At 44.9% G+C, this 18,408-nt stretch overlaps 1 protein-coding gene across 1 annotated transcript; it reads left to right on the top strand.

Annotated features, from left to right (window-relative positions):
* The first annotated feature begins 10,416 nt into the window (after positions 1–10,416).
* On the top strand, positions 10,417–18,138 carry Ucp1 (uncoupling protein 1). Its single transcript, XM_021632264.2, has 6 exons — positions 10,417–10,749; positions 11,350–11,548; positions 14,422–14,622; positions 14,723–14,824; positions 15,588–15,768; positions 17,942–18,138. The coding sequence occupies exons 1-6, from the start codon at positions 10,624–10,626 to the stop codon at positions 18,054–18,056; spliced, it is 924 nt and encodes a 307-aa protein (XP_021487939.1). The 5' UTR covers positions 10,417–10,623; the 3' UTR covers positions 18,057–18,138.
* Positions 18,139–18,408: the final 270 nt, after the last annotated feature.

The following is an 18,408-nucleotide window of genomic DNA, read 5'->3' as shown; positions in this document are numbered from 1 at the left end:
CTGTCTTCTTGCTTTCCTTCTTCCCTGGTGGCAGCTGCCATTGGGATGACTGTAAATAGAAAAATAAGTCCAAGTTGTGTGTGAACAGTAGGGTCCCATGACACAAGGAGGAAATTCTGGGAACCCCTAAGCGAAACCAAGCCATATACAGATTCTGACCTTGTCACCTGTTTTTCATCCTGCCTATTTTTCCAAATATTCATTTATAGGACACCCTAAAATTCCAGCAGAGCTAGCTGGACTCAGTGCTATCCTCAGGTGTGGTCCACAGGTGTCCCACTTCACTGCACCCCCGAATGCCACCTCTGCATATGCCTGCTCCTGAGGAAAGAGGGAAGGCTGATCAAGAGAGGTGTGAACACTTATATTCAGCCTACACTTTGGGTACCCAGGGTACCATCCTTCCCTACCCATGCTGCTGAGTCCTTCTGGGGATATCCAGTCTTCCATCTCCCTGAGAGCAGAGCCATGAATAGCAGACACAGAGTTCTTGTGCAGACAGAAAAGTTCACAGGAGTTGCTGATGCAAAGATTGCTCACGGAGTCTCATGGTCAGGCAGATCAGTGTCAGTAGACACTGATGGTGGTGGAATCAGTAGAATGATGGTGGAATTCAGATGAAAGAAGAGTGTTGAGACCGCCCTGTGTACTCGCCCCACACCCAAAAGTGCTTATTCTAGGTCTAGTTGGCTAAAAATCTTTAGAGACAGCAGTTACTAAAGCTAGGCATCACTGTGCAAGCCTGGGATCATGGTCATCCTGGGCTACCCAGCAAATTCAGTGTCAGTTCAGGATACATGCAGTTCTGCTTCCAAAGAACCAAGAATGAGGGAGAGAGCAAGGAAAATGACCGACTTCTTATTATAAAGTAATTTTATAAGGCAACCCTTTGCTCAGGACAGCACATTCATCAGGATCAACCTGGGAAGAAGGCTGCCCAGGTCTAACCGTAACCTGAACTAAGGCTTTGGATCATGACCTGTGTAATCAGTGGTTCTGACCCAGAGCCACACCCTGAATGGCATCACTACTCTCCTAGAAACAAGAGCCTCAGACACAAGTCTTTGTTTTCTAAATGCAGGCTTGCATGTTTCGTTCATAAAGCCCAAGATTTTGCGTTCATGAAGGTGCTACAATTGGTCTGCCAGGCCTATGACTAGAGCAGGATATAGAACAGGTGCTGGGGCCGTCAGCCTTGCTCAGAACGGACACCTCCCCCTCCAGCCTGAGGAAAACCTAAAGATGAGTTTAAAGACTGCCATCCTATGCTGGACACATGTTTGTATTTGCTGGAAGACCAGCGTTGCCCCTTCTGTGAAGCAGAGGAGTATTTTTACTTTCCCCTTTGCTGTGATAAATACCCAACAAGGGCCAATGAAGATAGCAAGGGTTTATTCTGATGTTTAAGGGTATAGTCCAACATAGAAGATGGATCAGCAGCAGGAATGTGAAGAAGCTGGCTATGTTGCCTCTGCAATCAGGAAGCAGAGAGAGGTGAATAGCAGGTCTCAGCTCACATCATCCTTTATTCTCAGTCCAAGGCCCCGCCATGGGAAGATGCTGTTTACAAGAAGGGTGGGCTTAACTGATGGAGAAAGCCATTATAAAAGTATCCTCATGACACACAGGGATGTGTTTCCATTGTAATCCTTAATCCTGTCGAGTTGGCACTCACACCAAGTTGAACACACTTGCTGGTCATGGATTTATCTTCTTATCTCCACCTGTTCCTGTCTGCAGTGCTTGACCTCATCGTAATTATGGCTTTCTACTGGGAGTCGTCACCATCTTTCCTGGAAGAGCAACCTCAGGCCATCAAGAGGGGTTGTCAGACAACTCAGGTCCCCCCGAATTGAAGACCATCCCACTTTGGCCCAAACAATGAGTGTTCAAAAATCCATTATCAGGAGACTGAAATCGCAATGATTGTCACACAAGCTTGGTGGCCTTGATCCCCAAGCCATATATATTTACACAATAATGTCTTCGTTTCTAAACTATTCCAAACTATTCCAAAATGTACCAGGGATTATTCAATCCAAATTCAATAATTTTGTTTTCAGGGTACTTGAAACTCTAAATATTTAAGCTTACTCAGTTTTATAGAATAAAAGCAAATCTGATAATTTATTTGTACTTTGAACTATAGCCAACTTCCAGGATTTCACAGCACTTTTCTACATAGCTCTGACTGGAGACCACAGGCAGTGCTTACTCTCAGAAGCTGTGAGTCCTGAGTGTTTTCCTAGCACACTTAAGATGGTGAAGCCACCCCTTCCCCAAGACGCCCCAGGATTCACTTGATAGTGGAGATACCAGCTTCTTCATACCTTCTCACTGTTCACAGTGAGGGAGGATCCCTTCTTGTTACTTGGCAGGGAAAATGATTGCTTGTTTAAAAGACACCAAATTAGAAATGTATGTATGCAGAGCACAACCCACTTGTTTTGATACGGGATTAAAATTGGGATGCAAACAAAAGAACCCAGGGAGAGTGTAGAAAGTGCTGCACCTGCCCAGATGCTTATGAACTTCCAGTACCAATCAGAGCTTCAAGTCACAATAATGCAGGTTTAAAATGGAGGGGTTTAATCACTGTAGCTTTGCAATAATTGATAGTGCATAATAATTTAGCAATGCTAAGGGAATTCTTTAAGTAAAAGCATCCTAAAGAGAGATGTAACAACGCAGGAAGAGGCTGGGAGCTTCCTCAGTGAGAGAGAGCACGTGCTGTACAAGCATAAGGAACCGAGGAGACAGGCTTGACCACACACTGCTGTAGCCCAAGTGCTTCCAGTAGGTACAGGGCACACAGAGCTGGACTACTAAGTCTCAACAGCTGCTAGCCTAGCTCTAGGTCACAGGAGACCCTGCCTTAAGGGACACCTGGTGTCCTCCTCTAGCCCTGTGCACATGCATAAATGTACACACCCGCGCACACACGCACACACGTTTTCTCCACACCCACACAATTTTTCACAAAAGAGCAAGGTCTGATAAGCAAACACATGCCAGTCTGCATAAGTACTGATTCTTGAGGACACTTATATAATAATGCCAAAGCAATAACTACTCCATGAGCTCTAGAGCAGTGAGAGACCCTGTCTCCAAAAAACAGGTGGCTGGGCCCTGAGAAATAGCACCCTTGTTTGCCTTTTGTCCTCCGTATCCTGGCACACACATAGGAGTGTGCACTTGTTGCTCCATACACATGTGCACCTACATACAAACAAGCACAAAACTATCATTACGTGCCAGTTATTGCTATCAAAAACATCATAAAGCCTCAGAATAAGCCCAGCAAAATATGAGCTCAAATGTCTACACTGTTAGTTTTAAAATATTATTAAAGGCATGGAAGGAAAGCTTAAGTAGAAGGGACACAGTATATTCATAAACGGTAAGATTACCTATTAGAAATATGTCTACTTTCCAATCTGATTTAATTAGAGGAATCTAACTTCAATTAGGCTTTTATTTCGTTTTGTTTTAGTGGCAAGTAAACTAGTTCTAAAATGAGTGAAAAATTCAAAGGGCCTTCAAAAGCCAACACAGTCTTAAATGCCAAACTCAGAGCACTACTGAGGCTCCAGTGGTTTCAATATGTAGAGGCTTGGATAAAACGTTAGCTTGATGGAGTAGAAGCCGAGGGCTCCCTAACAGAGCCAAGTGTAAACACTGGATTACAACGGAGAGCACGATGAAGAGCATCAGGGAAGGAAGTTCTCAAAAATTGGAGCAGGTCAATCTGTATGGAAACAAAGATTTCTGACCCTTTCTGCAAGGTCAACATTGGTACTTGCTTATTTAGCAAGTTAGAGAAGAAATCCCAGAAGGATTTGTAAACTTAGCCACAGTTGCCACACCGTTTGGAACCCAAGTATCATGGCCTCCCCTCGTCCCACCCTCCCTGCAGACTCAGAAGCAGCTGGAATAGATGGGCAGGCTTGGAAAGCTAGTACTCATGAAGGTCAGATAGTCCCCAAGGCAAGAGCTCTGACCCAGCAAGAGCACATGGAACAGGAAATAGCCAGATTGCTACCTGGGAGAAAGCACAGAGCCAGTGACCCCCTAAATCCTCAGCACTAAGTCTTCCCAGACTTTGGTTTTCAATGGGCTACTGTTGGAGCCTTCTCTGGCCACCAGTCGTCCTTCTCTGTCTTGGTTTCTTCTACCTCTTACCACTTGTTTTCCAACCACAGTTGTAGTGCCATAAACTGTTTCACATAGACCTTTTATTACCTATAGCAAAAATAATAGCTTCCATTTGCCATGAGGATACTGTTTGTCAGGAGCTTTGCCTATGATACATTCTAATTCTTCTACCAGCCCTATAAGACAGGTGTTCATTGCTCTCGTTGGTATAAAGGGGAGAGTAAATGACTTGCCTAAGCTAGGTGCCCTGGCACACACCTGAAATCCCTGACATTTGTGGAGGCCGAGGAAGGCGGATCTCTGTGAGTTCAAGGCAAACCTGGTCTACAAAGGGAATCCAGGACAGCCAAAGCTACACAGAGAAACCCTGTCCCAGAAAAAAGAAAAAAGTCAGGTTAGAAAGGATAGCATGCAGGTGGAGCAGGAGGCAGCTGCTCACTGCATCAGCAGTCAGGAAGCAGAGAGAAGGGTGGTGTTTAGCTGCTGTCTCTCTCTGTCTCTGGCCTCGCATGGAACTCAGTGTGTGCTGGTTGTAGGACCCTCCACTATAGACTCCTGACTCAACTTAGGTGATCCTGACCTATTAGGGCAGCGTCCTCACGGGAGACTAGCTGCTGAAAAGTCACTACTCCTCCACACCCAGTTACATATGTGGACTCCCAGACTCTCTGTATCACTCACTGGTCACACAAGTTCCTGCAGGATTTGTTCATGGAAGCAGGTTGCTAGCTCAGCCCAGACTGCCAAATAGGGCTGGAAATATGCCAACAAGCACAGACACCCCAAAGAACATTCTCAGTGTCACCTTCATTTCTTTTTGCTCCTTCCCCCAGTGCCTGTCACATACACACTCAGAGCGCCACCTTTCACCTTTTACCAAGTCCTTTCCACCAGGCAGGGCACACCATTCTGCAATTTCCAATTGTCTGGGAGCTACAGAGAAGGGCCAATGGAAGGAGAGAGCCTTGGAATACATCTATGACCTTTAACCTGACAGTCATGTCCTCATCTGAGCAGGAACTACTGAGCACCAGGAGGCTCTAGGCTGACTCTTAGCTGGAGTGTCCCCACCTCACCTCTGTGTTGCTCCAGGTTGTTCTCAATAAGGCTATCTGACAGCTGGCCTTGCTTGTCTTACCTCAGAACTGAACCCAAAGGTAGACAGACCCATGACCTTGGGAAGACACCACAGTGAGAGGGATATGAAGTGACTCAGTTGAAATGTTAGTTCAATGTTTACCTGCCCTACAACCTACTAAGTGGTTATCAAACTTATTGGTTAAAAATGTAATTGTGAAAGCCTTTGCTACCCCCTTTCCAGGTGCGCCCTACCTTTACTGTGCTAAAATCATTGCTAGTGTTCCTTCTCTGAATTCTCCTAGTACAGCTACAGCTATGACTACTGTCTCATTTCACTGACAAGAACCCAGAAGCTTAAAGAGGGGAAGAGAATGCCTAAGCTCACATAGACAACAGGCTCAAATGTACATGTGCCAGAGTGCAACAACCAATCCACCACTCTGAATTCATGTTACAGCAGATTGCCTGAAATTTGATATCGATAGCAGTAGGAGAGGCACGGTCCCAAACAGTTGCATTCCTTCTCCAGGCCACTGGCCAGCACCACGGACACGCTTAATGGTGATCAACCCACCTGTAGTGTCATTCCCCTACTCTCATCCTTCCCTGAATTCCATATGAACAAATTAATCCCCCCACTGGATCTGGGGACAGAAGTGTTTTGTTCTATATGTCATTTTTCTTTCCTCCATCGATCTTAACCCATGTGAAGTCTTATTTTCCTGACTATGTATGTCACCCATGCTGTCTTTTCAGTCAGGTGTTGTATGAGTACACCACATGTGCGAGGGTGGAAGCCAAAGGAAGGTGCCAGACCCCTGGAGCTGGAGATGGTTTTGTAGAGATGAGCTAACCAACATGGATCCAAGGGAGCAAACTCAGATCCTCTGGTAAGGCGGTAAGTTCTCATGATCATGGCGTCACCTCTCCAGCCCCACTTTCCAAAGGTCTTAAAAGGTGTGTGTGTGTGTGTGTGTGTGTGTGTGTGTGTGTGCCTTTTGTGACCTTTGCAAATTTCTTAGAAATATAAAGAAATCAAATAAAAGGCTACATTTGATATAACTTACTCAAAGGTATATTAGGAGTCCTAATTGTTATTAGACACCTTCAAGTCACAGGAAAGTACCATGGCTCGGACATATACAGCAAACAGTTGATTCAGCATATAGTATTGAGTCTGGTGGCCAGAAAGACCCTAAATGCTCTACATACTGGGGCCTAAGAGAAGTCATGTGGTCGCCTCTGAGCATCCAAGTTTCCTGCTCTGTGAGGTGGGGTGACAACAGCATGTATGTCAGAGGTGTGCAGTGGGAACTGTGTTAGAGTTTGTAAACCTCTTCAAATGGTGTGATGCTGTATGTATGTGTGGGTCAGATACATTAAAAGGAGAAGAGCTTTATGAAGTTTGAGGGTTGTACATATTTTATACATCAAGAACTTAGCATCAAATGACTAAATATTCATAAAATAGTCTCATTGATACAGGAATATGCATTGCAAAAGCAAATATTTTTTAAAAACCTTATGCATATCTGTGCTTGCAGGTGCCCTGAAGGTCCAGAAGAGGGCCCTGGATCCCCTGGAGTTGAAGCGACAGGCAGGTGCTAGCTGACCATTGTGGTTACTGGAAACAGAGCTCTGGTCCTCGTTAAGGGCACCAAGTGCTCTTAACTGCTGAGCCATCTCCCTAGTCCCTAAAGTAAAGTAAATCCCTAAAGTAAAGGATTTGTGCTTTGGAAAAGCCAAGAAATTTAAAGCCGATTGTCCAGTCAGTCACTCAGATGCCTTTGAGCACAGGCATTTTGTTTCATTAATCACAGTGTTGTAGAGTACTTTAATTGGAACTGAAGTAGGATGTTTTCTCCTCACAGTGGGTTTAAAGATGCTCTTCTTTTAGGATATACTGAACCAAGAAGACCAGCCCAGTCCTTCCTGCTCTGTCCTACCCCTAGGACAGTCTTCTTTCACACTAGGAATCCATTTCTAATGGTGTCATTTCTCTCACTAGAAGAGCCAATCCTAGAGATGTACGTCTGGCTCTGAAGTGGCCCCCATATTAGGTTTATTAAGCTGTGGTGACTCTCTCATGTCTGGGATAGTTACTTTAGGGTCTAAACCCAAAAGCAGCATCACCAAGACATAAACGTCTTCATAGCTCACACTGCCAAATCATCTCAAAATAAGTATGCCAATCTATAATGCCATCATTGACAGAGTACTGCTACTTTAACATTCAAAGTTTCAATTACATGAATAACTATATCCCTGATGTCAAATTTAAAATGCATGTTATGTTTAATTGTGAGATTGGTAGAGAAGGGTGTTATTAGATGAAGTTGTACATTTCTAGATTAGTAGAATTAAATGCATCTCCTTTCATGTTCAGTGTCTGTATGTTTTTTCTCTTAAAAATTGTCATTTGAACATCTATCTGTATAGCTATGCCCTTACATTTCCTACTGCAGACAGATAAGCAGTCCCTGGGAGAGCAGGGACCCCCGTTCAAGTGCAAAGTGCCATGATGCCTTTGTGTTTTGATTGAATACATTTGTTCAGTGACTCCAAAGTCAGTGTCAGCAGGTGCCTTTGTGAATTGGTGCTCCACATTTTAAAAGACGGCCATGGACACTTGGAAAGCGAACCTCGCTGCCTCTCCTTTGCGACACCACAGAAGGTCAGCCAGCCTTGATCACACTGACCTAGTCTTCACCTCCCAACTCTTTCTGCCAAAAGAGCAGAAAGCTGACTCTCTGGGGATACCAGCCTGTCCCCTACTGCTCTCTCCATCACGAGGCGAACTTTCTCCCACTTCCCAGAGGCTCTGGGGGCAGCAAGGTCAGCCCTCTTCTCGGAAATTAGAGCCACTCACTGTCTTGAACTGACATCACAGGGTCTCTGTGTGTGAGCTTCTCATTCTGCTGTGGCCCACATTTCAGGATCAGGAATTCAGGAAACCATTATTGGGTGATAACTTTTCCTGTTCACATCAACAGGAATGACTTGGTGGATCAAGCTGGACATCTGGAAATGCAGAGTGGTTGGGGCTTCAGTGGGGGACAACAGAAGGGCCTACATGGTGCCTCTTGAGCATGACATCCACAAGGACATTTTCTTTTTTTTTTTTACAGTAAACATTTATTAAGCCATAATGTTTACAATGTTTTCATCAAGTTCTTTAAGTCAATCTACAAAGATCTCTAACATCAAAGTCAGTGATTAAGAAATAACAGGAATGTATCCATAACTTTGCAAAAAATTAATAAGCCTTTTTCTATGTAAGATATAAGATATGGTGACCCAGGGCAGCAAGTGCTATTCATCTTAGACCATAACTCGGTGTTTTTTCATGGCTTGCTCCTTGTCCTCTTTCTCAATCCCACTGTACTCATTCCCCTTCCTTCACCTCCACACAGCTCTGGTTCTCTTCAAGTAGCATGAAGTTTCCTATAGGAGCTTTCTATGAAAACATAGACACCATTTTCTCCAAATTAATCCTAAAACAGAAAAGTTGTCATATTATGAAGATTATAAAATCTCCTGCTAACTGTTCTAGGACAAGCAGGTGGCAGCAACTCCATGACTTTGACCATCTTCTCTAACAAAGAGTCATCTTTGAATGACGTTTGACTCACAGTAACCCTCCTTAAGCTGTATTGTCTGATTAGATGTGGCACTCTGCGAGAGCGTTTTTACAGTCTGTGAAGCCCTGCATAGCAGGGGGGTAATAACGTGGACCCCCACACAGAAAGGATGCACATTTTTTGTTTGTTTTGTTTTTGGAGACAGGGTCTCTCTGTGTAGCCCTGGCTGTCCTGGACTCGCTCTGTAGAGCAGGCTGGCCTGGCCAGAGATTTGCCTGCCTCTGCCTCGGGAGTACTGGGGTTAGAGGTGTGTCATCACCACCCAGCTGTTTATTATGCTTTTCACCCCCCGGTCTTAGCAGCTTCTTGCAGCTTTCTCCCCATCATTCAGTTTCCCAGTCACCAGGCCAACGAAAGGCGGTATGCTTCCCCGGCATTGCTGTCTTCACGCAGGTCACTGACTTGCCTCTGCTGCTCATCATTGCTCCTCTGAGCATGCTCACTTCTTCCTGTAAACTCGGTGTCCAGGGGTATTCTGTGTCACGTGGCCTCGCTCTCCTGGACGCCAAGTCTGGATGCTGAGGAAGAACACAGATAACATGCAGTTGGCTCCCTGGTGGCCCTGGGTGACCCTGCCAGCTTTCTTTCTCATGTTTTGTTAAGCGGTATTTTAAAAACACTTTTCAAATAAGTAAATGCTCAAAACAAATCTTTGCTCAGAAGTAACACCTCCTCATCCCCCACAAACCCACTTTAGAGTGTCTGAATTGGCACTAGGTTTTGACACAGTCTCAAACAAAAGCAGGAGGGCTTTCTCAGGGTCACGAAGCTGGACAAATGGCATCGTTGCGTCTGCAGCCAAGCCAGCTACCTCTGTCCCTTCCAGTGCTCCTGCTCAGAACTAACCAAAGTGGCACAGGCTGCAGAGTCCCACAAGGCTTGCTAGCATGGCTATGGGCTCATTTGACATCTGCCTACTAATAGTAATCACACAAAACACTTTCTTGTAAAAGTTTAGAGTGGTATTAGATCCCACACCAACCCGACCGCTTGACATACACACCCCAGTCTAAAGTTGGCATTTGGAAAGGAATGTAAAGAAAGGAGCATTCAGAATTGAAAGAAGATAGGGAAGCCGGGTTCCCGGGAAAGGCCTCGGACTGGGATGTGCATCCTACAGTATAGCTAGCCAGGGGGTGGGGGGGGTGGGAGGAATGGAAGCTTCCCTACTGGACTTTATCTTAAAGATCAGTTCGCACTCATTCAAGGGAGCCAGCCCCTGCTCTGCGCTCCGGTCGTTGTCACTCTTGTGAAGAGTGACAAAAGGTACCAGGCTTGCTGGGACGAGGGATGAAGCCTCTCAAGCCCCTCGGTGTGTCCTCCTGTGTCCTCCGGGTATCACCGGGAACTGCTGCCAAATCAGAGATGCCGGCCAGGGCTTCGGGGAGGGGGAGTGACGCGCCGCTGGGAGGCTTCTGCACCGCAAGGCACGCCCCTTCCACTAGCACGTCTCTGGCCGGGCTCAGCCGCTTCCACCTAGCCCCTCCTCCAGCGATCCAGCTATAAAGATCTCCCAGGCCAGGTTGCCCAAGAAGGCTTCGCGAGTCCTTCCGGGAGGACTCCAAGAAGGAGGAGCGCTCACCTTTGAGCTCCTCCACAGCGCGGTCTCTGCAACAGCACCACCCGTCTCAGGTGGCTATCCCAGAAGTCGGAGGTCGCGGGTTCGGTGCCCGCATCAGGCAACAGTGCCACTGTTATCTTCAGGGTTGCATTCTTTTTGTCCCGCTTCTCCGCCTTCAGAGCCAAGATGGTGAGCCCGACAACTTCTGAAGTGCAGCCCACCATGGGGGTCAAGATCTTCTCAGCCGGTGTGGCGGCCTGCCTGGCAGACATCATTACCTTCCCGCTGGACACCGCCAAAGTCCGCCTTCAGGTAGAGTTTCGTGAACTTGGGAGGGTTCCCCAGGCAGAGGGTCTGCTGTGGGCATCCCTGTGATGTGTGCTGTGATTTCTCAGAGTGGCTCTGTCTTGGGACTGGGAGCTTTAGAAAGGAAATGGGACCCCTTTCCTGGATTTGCTGAAAAGCGGGCGAAAAGTTAATAGTGACCTCTACCAAACCCTTCATGAGGTTAAGCAGATTGGGTCCTAAGAACCAAGACAAACCCCTCAGGGTTTACAAGCATCGCGCTTTTACCTTTCTTTGATTCTTCGGGATACTGACCCGTGCTACAGGTTGGGGCTCAGAGAGTTCCCTGGGTACCTTGCTTAGGTGTTCAAAGCCTCAGATGGATGGATGGATGGATAGACGGACAGAGGGAGGGAGGGAGAGAAATAGAGAGAGAGGAAAGGAGGGAGGGAGAGAGAGTTGTAGGTGTGCAGGAGAGGTTATTGAGAAAGGAAATTTATAAAAAGAGCCTTACCTAGGGCATCTCCACAGTCTTCATGTACCAGTCCTGTTTAGCCCTCACCAGGTAGGTCCCTCTTCCTTAATGGACAGCCACTACCATCTGACCTGCACCTCTCTGATTTCCAGATCCAAGGTGAAGGACCAGCCTCCAGCACCATTCGGTATAAAGGTGTCCTAGGGACCATCAGCACCCTGGCAAAAACAGAAGGGGTGCCGAAACTGTATAGCGGTCTGCCTGCGGGCATTCAGAGGCAAATCAGCTTCGCCTCACTCAGGATTGGCCTCTACGATACTGTCCAAGAGTACTTCGCTTCAGGGAGAGAAAGTAAGGAGCGTTGGGGAAGGGGGGGCAGCTATGCCCCAGACTGGGCTGTATTCAAAAATTGAAAAATGAGTGATAGTATGTTTGCCTGGCATGAGCTTGGCCCTGGGTTCCATCTCAGCAGTGCCAATTCACCCAAAGTAGCTGAAAATGTAGTGGCACTGGCAGAAGAAGAAGAAGAAGAAGAAGAAGAAGAAGAAGAAGAAGAAGAAGAAGAAGAAGACGAAAAAGAAGAAGAAGAAAAAGATGAGGAAGAAGAGGAAGAAGAAGAAGACAATATTTGTGCTGTCTCTTTTCTCCTTGAAATAAAAGGAGATATGCAAATCAGTTCTTCACACGCAGGTTTCCACCTGTAAACATCAACTGGCCATTGGGGGAAGCATGTGTCCCTTCGTGGGAGATGTGGTGGGGCTATAAGACACTGCCTGGTGCAGACTTTCCCAAACAGGAGAGTCTCAGAGAAGCCTAGGGAGCTTGGGGGAAGTCCAAGAGAGACCACCACACTCCCAAGTCTGCGTTGGTAAGACCCATCCGCACACAGTTCCCGGTGTTCAGGTCTGGGTGTTTCTGTATCAGCATTGTGTTGTCGTCTTGGTAAAGGAAGCAAGAGGAGACACACCTAGAGCGGCCCATTTGGGTGGTTTTCTGCAAATGTTTTAATCAATCACTGGGTATATTAGTCTCCAAACAAATCAGATATCCTCTAGGAGTATTCCTTGTTCTGCATTATGCTTTTTCCCTTGATCTAGTAAGTTTTGCTGAATTTTCATGGGTGGGAAATGAGAGTTGCCACTCCAGACAGGTGTCCCTCAGTTCAGCTGACCACACAGCCATGGCTTTGTTGCAAGGCACCACAGACTAGGCACAGTGAACTGGCATGATCATGCAAGACTCTTGAAGAGTTGGTGTCTGGATTGACTCTTGAAAGAGCAATAGGAGGCTTTGGGGACCAGTAGCAATGTGGTGAGGCAAGTCCTTTCCAGTCAAGTGAAGACTGTTTAAAATGTCAGAAAGGAGTGGAGCAGATGTGCAGGGTAGTAAGGGCAGCTGCATTTGGTGAGAAAGGACAGGTGAGTCCAGAAAAGCAGGAACTGGTCACAAAGGGCCTTGAAGTTCACTGTAAGGAGTTTGTATTCTACCCACATAGTGATCGGAAGTCACTGAAAAAAAAAAAATGCTAAGCAGACCATCAGGTGTGGTGGCACATACCTGGAAGCTCAGGATTTGGGAGGCAGAGACATAGATATCAAGTGTTCACGGCCAGTCTGAGCCACCTAAAAAGATTCTGTCTCAAACTAATAAATGAATGAATAGGCATAGAACTCGGTGGTAGAACCCTTGGCCTTAGGTTCAGTCTCTAGCATAACAACAGCAAACAGGTTAAGCTAGTGTAATAAGCACATTTCTACTTCAGTAGATTACTTTGGTAGCAGTAGAGAATATGTATATAAAAATCATAAGTCAGAAATGATTGTGGTATGCATGATTGCATACAGGAAAGAAGAATCGGGGGTGCCAATCAGAATGCTTTAAAATACACAACTGGTTAAATTGGTGAGAAACTAGGCTTAATAGAAAAATAGAAATGTAAGACAACTTTCAAGTTTTTTAATAAACTTGTGGGAGAGAATAGAGAAACTGCCTTAGGGAGGTGATGAATTCAGTGTAGAAGCCATTACCAGGTGAAACCTAGCCTCAGTGAAGGCAACTGTAATCAGGTAATGATACCTATTGAAAAACAATTGTTAGATGCTCAGCTCCTGGCTGAGAACGATGGGGTAGGGTTACAACTATAATCACACCTAGAAAAGAAAGCTGCTACCAGCTTTGTGTGTCTTTTATGCACTGTGAGCTTCATCAATATGAACTCACACTTGATGTTATCCTGTGGTATGATGCTATCCCTATTTTATAGTCTGGAGACAGAAATAGAAAGACTAAGAAAGGCTTTAGTAAGTGAACCTTCTTGAACTCTATCTGTATACCCACTATATGAATATTGGGTTTCAGGAGTCATTGAAATTTTATTAAATGATGTCTCTCTTCAGCAATACACTTTTTTCACAATTTTAAGGCAAAGATTTATTTTTTTGTCCCTTTTGAATGTTACTTGATCTCTTACATTCAGGCAGTTGCCCACTGCATTTTCCCTAGGACCACTAAGTTCAAAAATCAACTGTCATTGATAAGGAGAATCTAGCACCACTGGTGACCAGATGCCTCGCCTCTCAGATGGGAAATATTAAAAGTGACAACTAAACACAGGAAATGGAAAGCTAACTTCCAGAAAGGGACAAGGCTGTCTAAATAGGCATTGCTTTCTTTTTCCTTGAAAGTCTTTCTTTTGAGGGAGAAATAAAACAAGGCTACTGAAGTTTTCTAGCACTACTGTGAACTGTGAGTTGGTATAGCCTCCAAACAATCTGAAAGAGGATTAGGAAAAAAGACAAGACACAAAGTGAACGTGCTAGAGCTGGAGAGATGGCTCAGGAAAGTGCTTGCCTTGAAAGATCAAGGACCTGAGTTCAATCCACACTCACCACTACCCCAATCCAGATGTGATGGAAAACAGCTGTGAATCAGCAACTCAGGAGGTGAAGGCAGGCCGAGACTGGGGGTTGGTGGCCACCTAAGCTAGTCTACTAGCTAAGGTGTCCATTGGTAGGAGTTTCTGCCTTGGCTTCCTGAAGAAAGGTGGCCAGACGTGGTCCTAGAACACAAACACAAACACACACACACACACACACACACACACACACACAAATAAAAAATAAAAAACTCCACAAAAACTAAAAATATATGTGGATGCCTTGGGCAGGGGCAGGGGTGAGGTCTTGCTTTTCTTTTTTAACCAACCTTTCATTCTTTCTGGATAGCACCTGCCACTTTGGGGAACAAGATCTCGGCTGGCTTAATGACTGGAGGTGTGGCAGTGTTCATCGGGCAACCTACAGAAGTCGTGAAAGTCAGAATGCAAGCACAGAGCCATCTACACGGCATCAAACCCCGCTACACTGGGACCTACAATGCTTACAGAATTATAGCCACAACAGAAAGCTTGTCAACACTCTGGAAAGGTAGCTAGGTGCCAGGTGAACTTCCATATTAAGGCACATGAGCCTGGCGAGCACCTTATCATACACTTTATTTATTAAACAATGTCTTGTTTTTCTCCAGGGACAACCCCTAATCTAATGAGAAATGTCATCATCAATTGTACAGAGCTGGTAACATATGACCTCATGAAAGGGGCCCTGGTGAATAACCGAATACTGGCAGGTACTTCCCGCTTCATACAACAGACATATCTGCACCTTTCCAATCTCTGTTTAGAGTGTCTAAAGCCACACTGTATTTTGTTGAATGCTAGTAGACTAACAGAGGGGGGGGGGCGGGAGGGAGGGGGAAGGAGAGGGAGGGAGAGAGAGAATGTAGTCCTAGCTGGCCCTGAACTTGTTATATAGACCAGGCTGGTCACAAGTACTGAGTTCAAATTGTGTCCACCATACCTGGCAAATGTAATCTTTTAGGAAGCCAAAAAGACCTAAACTTTAAAGTGAAAAACTGAACAAAGTTTTTGTTTCAGTGTTTCTGTAAAAGTGCAAAGGGATGCTGTTCCAGTATCCTCTATTAATACCAAGAAGTGAACTTTTGATGGGCCTCTCCCCTTCAGACTACAGGATCAGGAGGCAGTCAAGTGCAGCACTGATTTTACTCTATACCGTATCCTAACAGTTTCTACAGGCACGGACATTCTCCTCTGACAAACTTAATTCCATTGAACAGTATTAGGTGATTATGTATTAGGCATTATTCCAGATCCAAGGCACACAGAAAACACTATCACCCTAAAATAACAAATCTGCAAATGGATCCACAGTCATTATGCCATGTACCATCAGCTGCGTTTTTCTAGCACAAGTATATATTTATCATATAAGATATCATATTAACTTCCTGTTACTAATGGTTTACAAGTGTCTGACAGGTCACTACAACCACAGGCACCTCAAAGTCCAGTGTTGATCCGTTTCCCTTTCAGATGACGTTCCATGCCATTTGCTGTCAGCACTTGTTGCCGGCTTTTGCACCACACTCCTGGCCTCTCCAGTGGATGTGGTGAAAACGAGATTCATCAACTCTCTACCAGGACAGTACCCGAGTGTGCCCAGCTGTGCAATGACCATGTTCAACAAGGAAGGACCAACGGCCTTCTTCAAAGGGTAGGATAGAACTTTCCATTTCCATACATTTGTGTTTAAGGTCCCGTGTGTGCTGAGACAATTCTCATCAAAACAACTGGCATTTAGCCTATCAGGCCTGGACCATGCAATGGCCTCAAACTATGTCTTTGCCTTGTCATGAATGTTTTCAATCCACCAATCCATCACGCCAGAAAAGAAAAGCTAATTAATTATTTTTGGAAGTGCTTGGGAGAAAATCAAACCCCGGCCCTTATACATGCCAGACAAACAGTCTATCACTAAGCTATGCCTTTAGCCTAATTTTAAAAACTTCTATTAAAACAAAACACAGAAACGTAACACAGAAAATGTTTTAATAATGATTACATTCACGTTGAAAGCATTATTGAGAAATGGAACATATTTTCCTCAGTGATATTGTATTATATTGGAAACCACTTTTCTAACAAAATATAATATGACCTAGTTTTTAAAATGTATTAAGTATAACAATTATATAAAATAGTAATGTTTTGTAATATTTTGAACTGTAAAGCCATGCCCAAAAGTTATAAACTAAAATATAATCGTATCATATATACTATATCAAATACTAAGTCTATCTTTTTTTATGATAGATTACACAGAAATATACATTATAAAAATAACTTAAAATGAATACACCACTTATAAATTATTAACAATGTAATAATTTTATTTTTGCAAATTTAATTTTTAAATGCTGTTTTTCATATTTAAAAATTTTAAAAATGGAACGATCTTGACAAATGGTGCTAAATTAAACAAGCTGAGCTGGCTGTGGTGGCACATGCTTGTAACCCCAGATCATGGGAGGCTAGGGCATGAGGACAGCCACGAGTTCAAGACCAGCCTGTGATGCAGTTGCCACATATGCATGGAGCCTGGAGTCAGCTTCAGAAGCACATCAAAGCTGGGCATGGTAACATACGCTTGCAATTCCAGGGCTAGTGCTGGCTGAGCAGCCAGGCTGACCTGATATTTGAGCCCCATGTCTCAGAGAGCCTGGCCATGCTGAAGAACACCCAAATTAACCTTTGACAGGGGCAGCAGGAGCTATTTAATGAATGAATGAACCACCCCAGGACACAAAACACCATGGAGTGTGCCCTGGTGTTCACTTGACATTGCACATGTACTTAGTGCTATACAGTTAGACACGAAAAATGGTTGAATTGTCAAGTGTTATGCTATCTATGTATTTTCTCACACATACACACACACCTGGGAGTCAAGAGAACTATGTGAAGAGACCCGGGAGTGTAAAAACTCACTGGGGAAGCAGAGATGTTGGCACATGCATTTAGTCCCAGCACTGGAGAGACAGGAGCAGAAGTGACGATTGCTAGAAGTCTGAAGCCAGCTAGCTGCCCAGGCCACCCTGGGCCCTAGAGCAAGACCCTCTCTCAAAACTAAAATAAAATAACAATAAAAGCAAAGCTCACTGGGTGGGAGGTACTTTTTGCAGGAAAGGTTTCTAAAAAAAAAAAAAGCCTGTTCAGGGCTGCAGAGACGGCTCAGTGATGGAGAGCGCTGGCTATCTCCCAAGTGAAGCCCAGCATCACATGGTGACTTACAACCATCCACAACTCTAGTCCCAGAGTGATCCTCTGGATGCCCTCTGGCCTCCCTGTGCACCAAGCACAAACATGGCACGCAGCATACATGTAGGCAACACACTGACACACAAAATGTTTTTTTTAAAAAGTCTATTCAAAGCAGATTTAACTGTCAACACATTTGTCTTCTGGAGGAGTCAATTGGTAAAAACATCATTCCACATAGTTTACTGGAATTCCCCAAGCCCAGAACGGACTGAGGCACATTGGGGGTCTCTGAAGAGACCATCCAGGGGAAGACAACACGGGCTTTCCCACCTGGAAGTGGTTCACATGCTAGCTGAGTACTTTCTTCCCTCTGCTTCCTCTCTTAATAGTTTCCTACTTCCTTTAGGAAGTAAAGTGAAACAAAAATGTCTCTCTCCCCCTTCTGCCCAAAAAGATGGCCGGACAAAGCCATCTCAGAGAGCAGGAGATTTGCTTCAGCTCTGTAGAAGGGGAGGATGGGAAAGATTGGTCTGATTGTGATCTCGCTTTGAAGCCGTACAGGAAAGCTAGCTGTCGGTAGAGGAAATACCAACCAGCCAACAGGTTGGTGCCTTGTACTCCCCTAGGTTTGTGCCTTCTTTCCTGCGACTGGGGTCCTGGAACGTCATCATGTTTGTGTGCTTTGAGCAGCTGAAAAAAGAACTGATGAAGTCAAGGCAGACAGTGGACTGCACCACATAAATGGATGGAGAAAATGATGCTACGTGTATGTCAATGGGTCCCTGTGCTGGGTCCCATGAATAAAACTAACCAGACAAACCGACCCAACAGCTCTATTCACTTTATTTACCATAAAAATTTCTGGTAGAGAGTTTTGAAACATCTTTTAACTTATTTTAAAGGGAATACCATACATACATATAATTTTCATTCTTGTCTTAAGGAGGGGGAAACAGCATCCAGGAACATCATGACAGAATAATGCTTGTGTAAGGTGCTGTATTCAACTAGTCTTTTGGGGGAGTGGGATTGTATAACTGCATATAAATTATTTTAATTACAGCTCAGACTGGTGGAAAGGAAAAGTGAGTAC

The sequence above is a fragment of the Meriones unguiculatus genome, chromosome 10 (assembly GCF_030254825.1).
Source record: "Meriones unguiculatus strain TT.TT164.6M chromosome 10, Bangor_MerUng_6.1, whole genome shotgun sequence".
NCBI lineage: Eukaryota > Metazoa > Chordata > Mammalia > Rodentia > Muridae > Meriones > Meriones unguiculatus.
The sequence above is the reverse complement of the archived record's forward strand: the minus strand, read 5'-3'. Positions and strand labels throughout refer to the sequence as shown.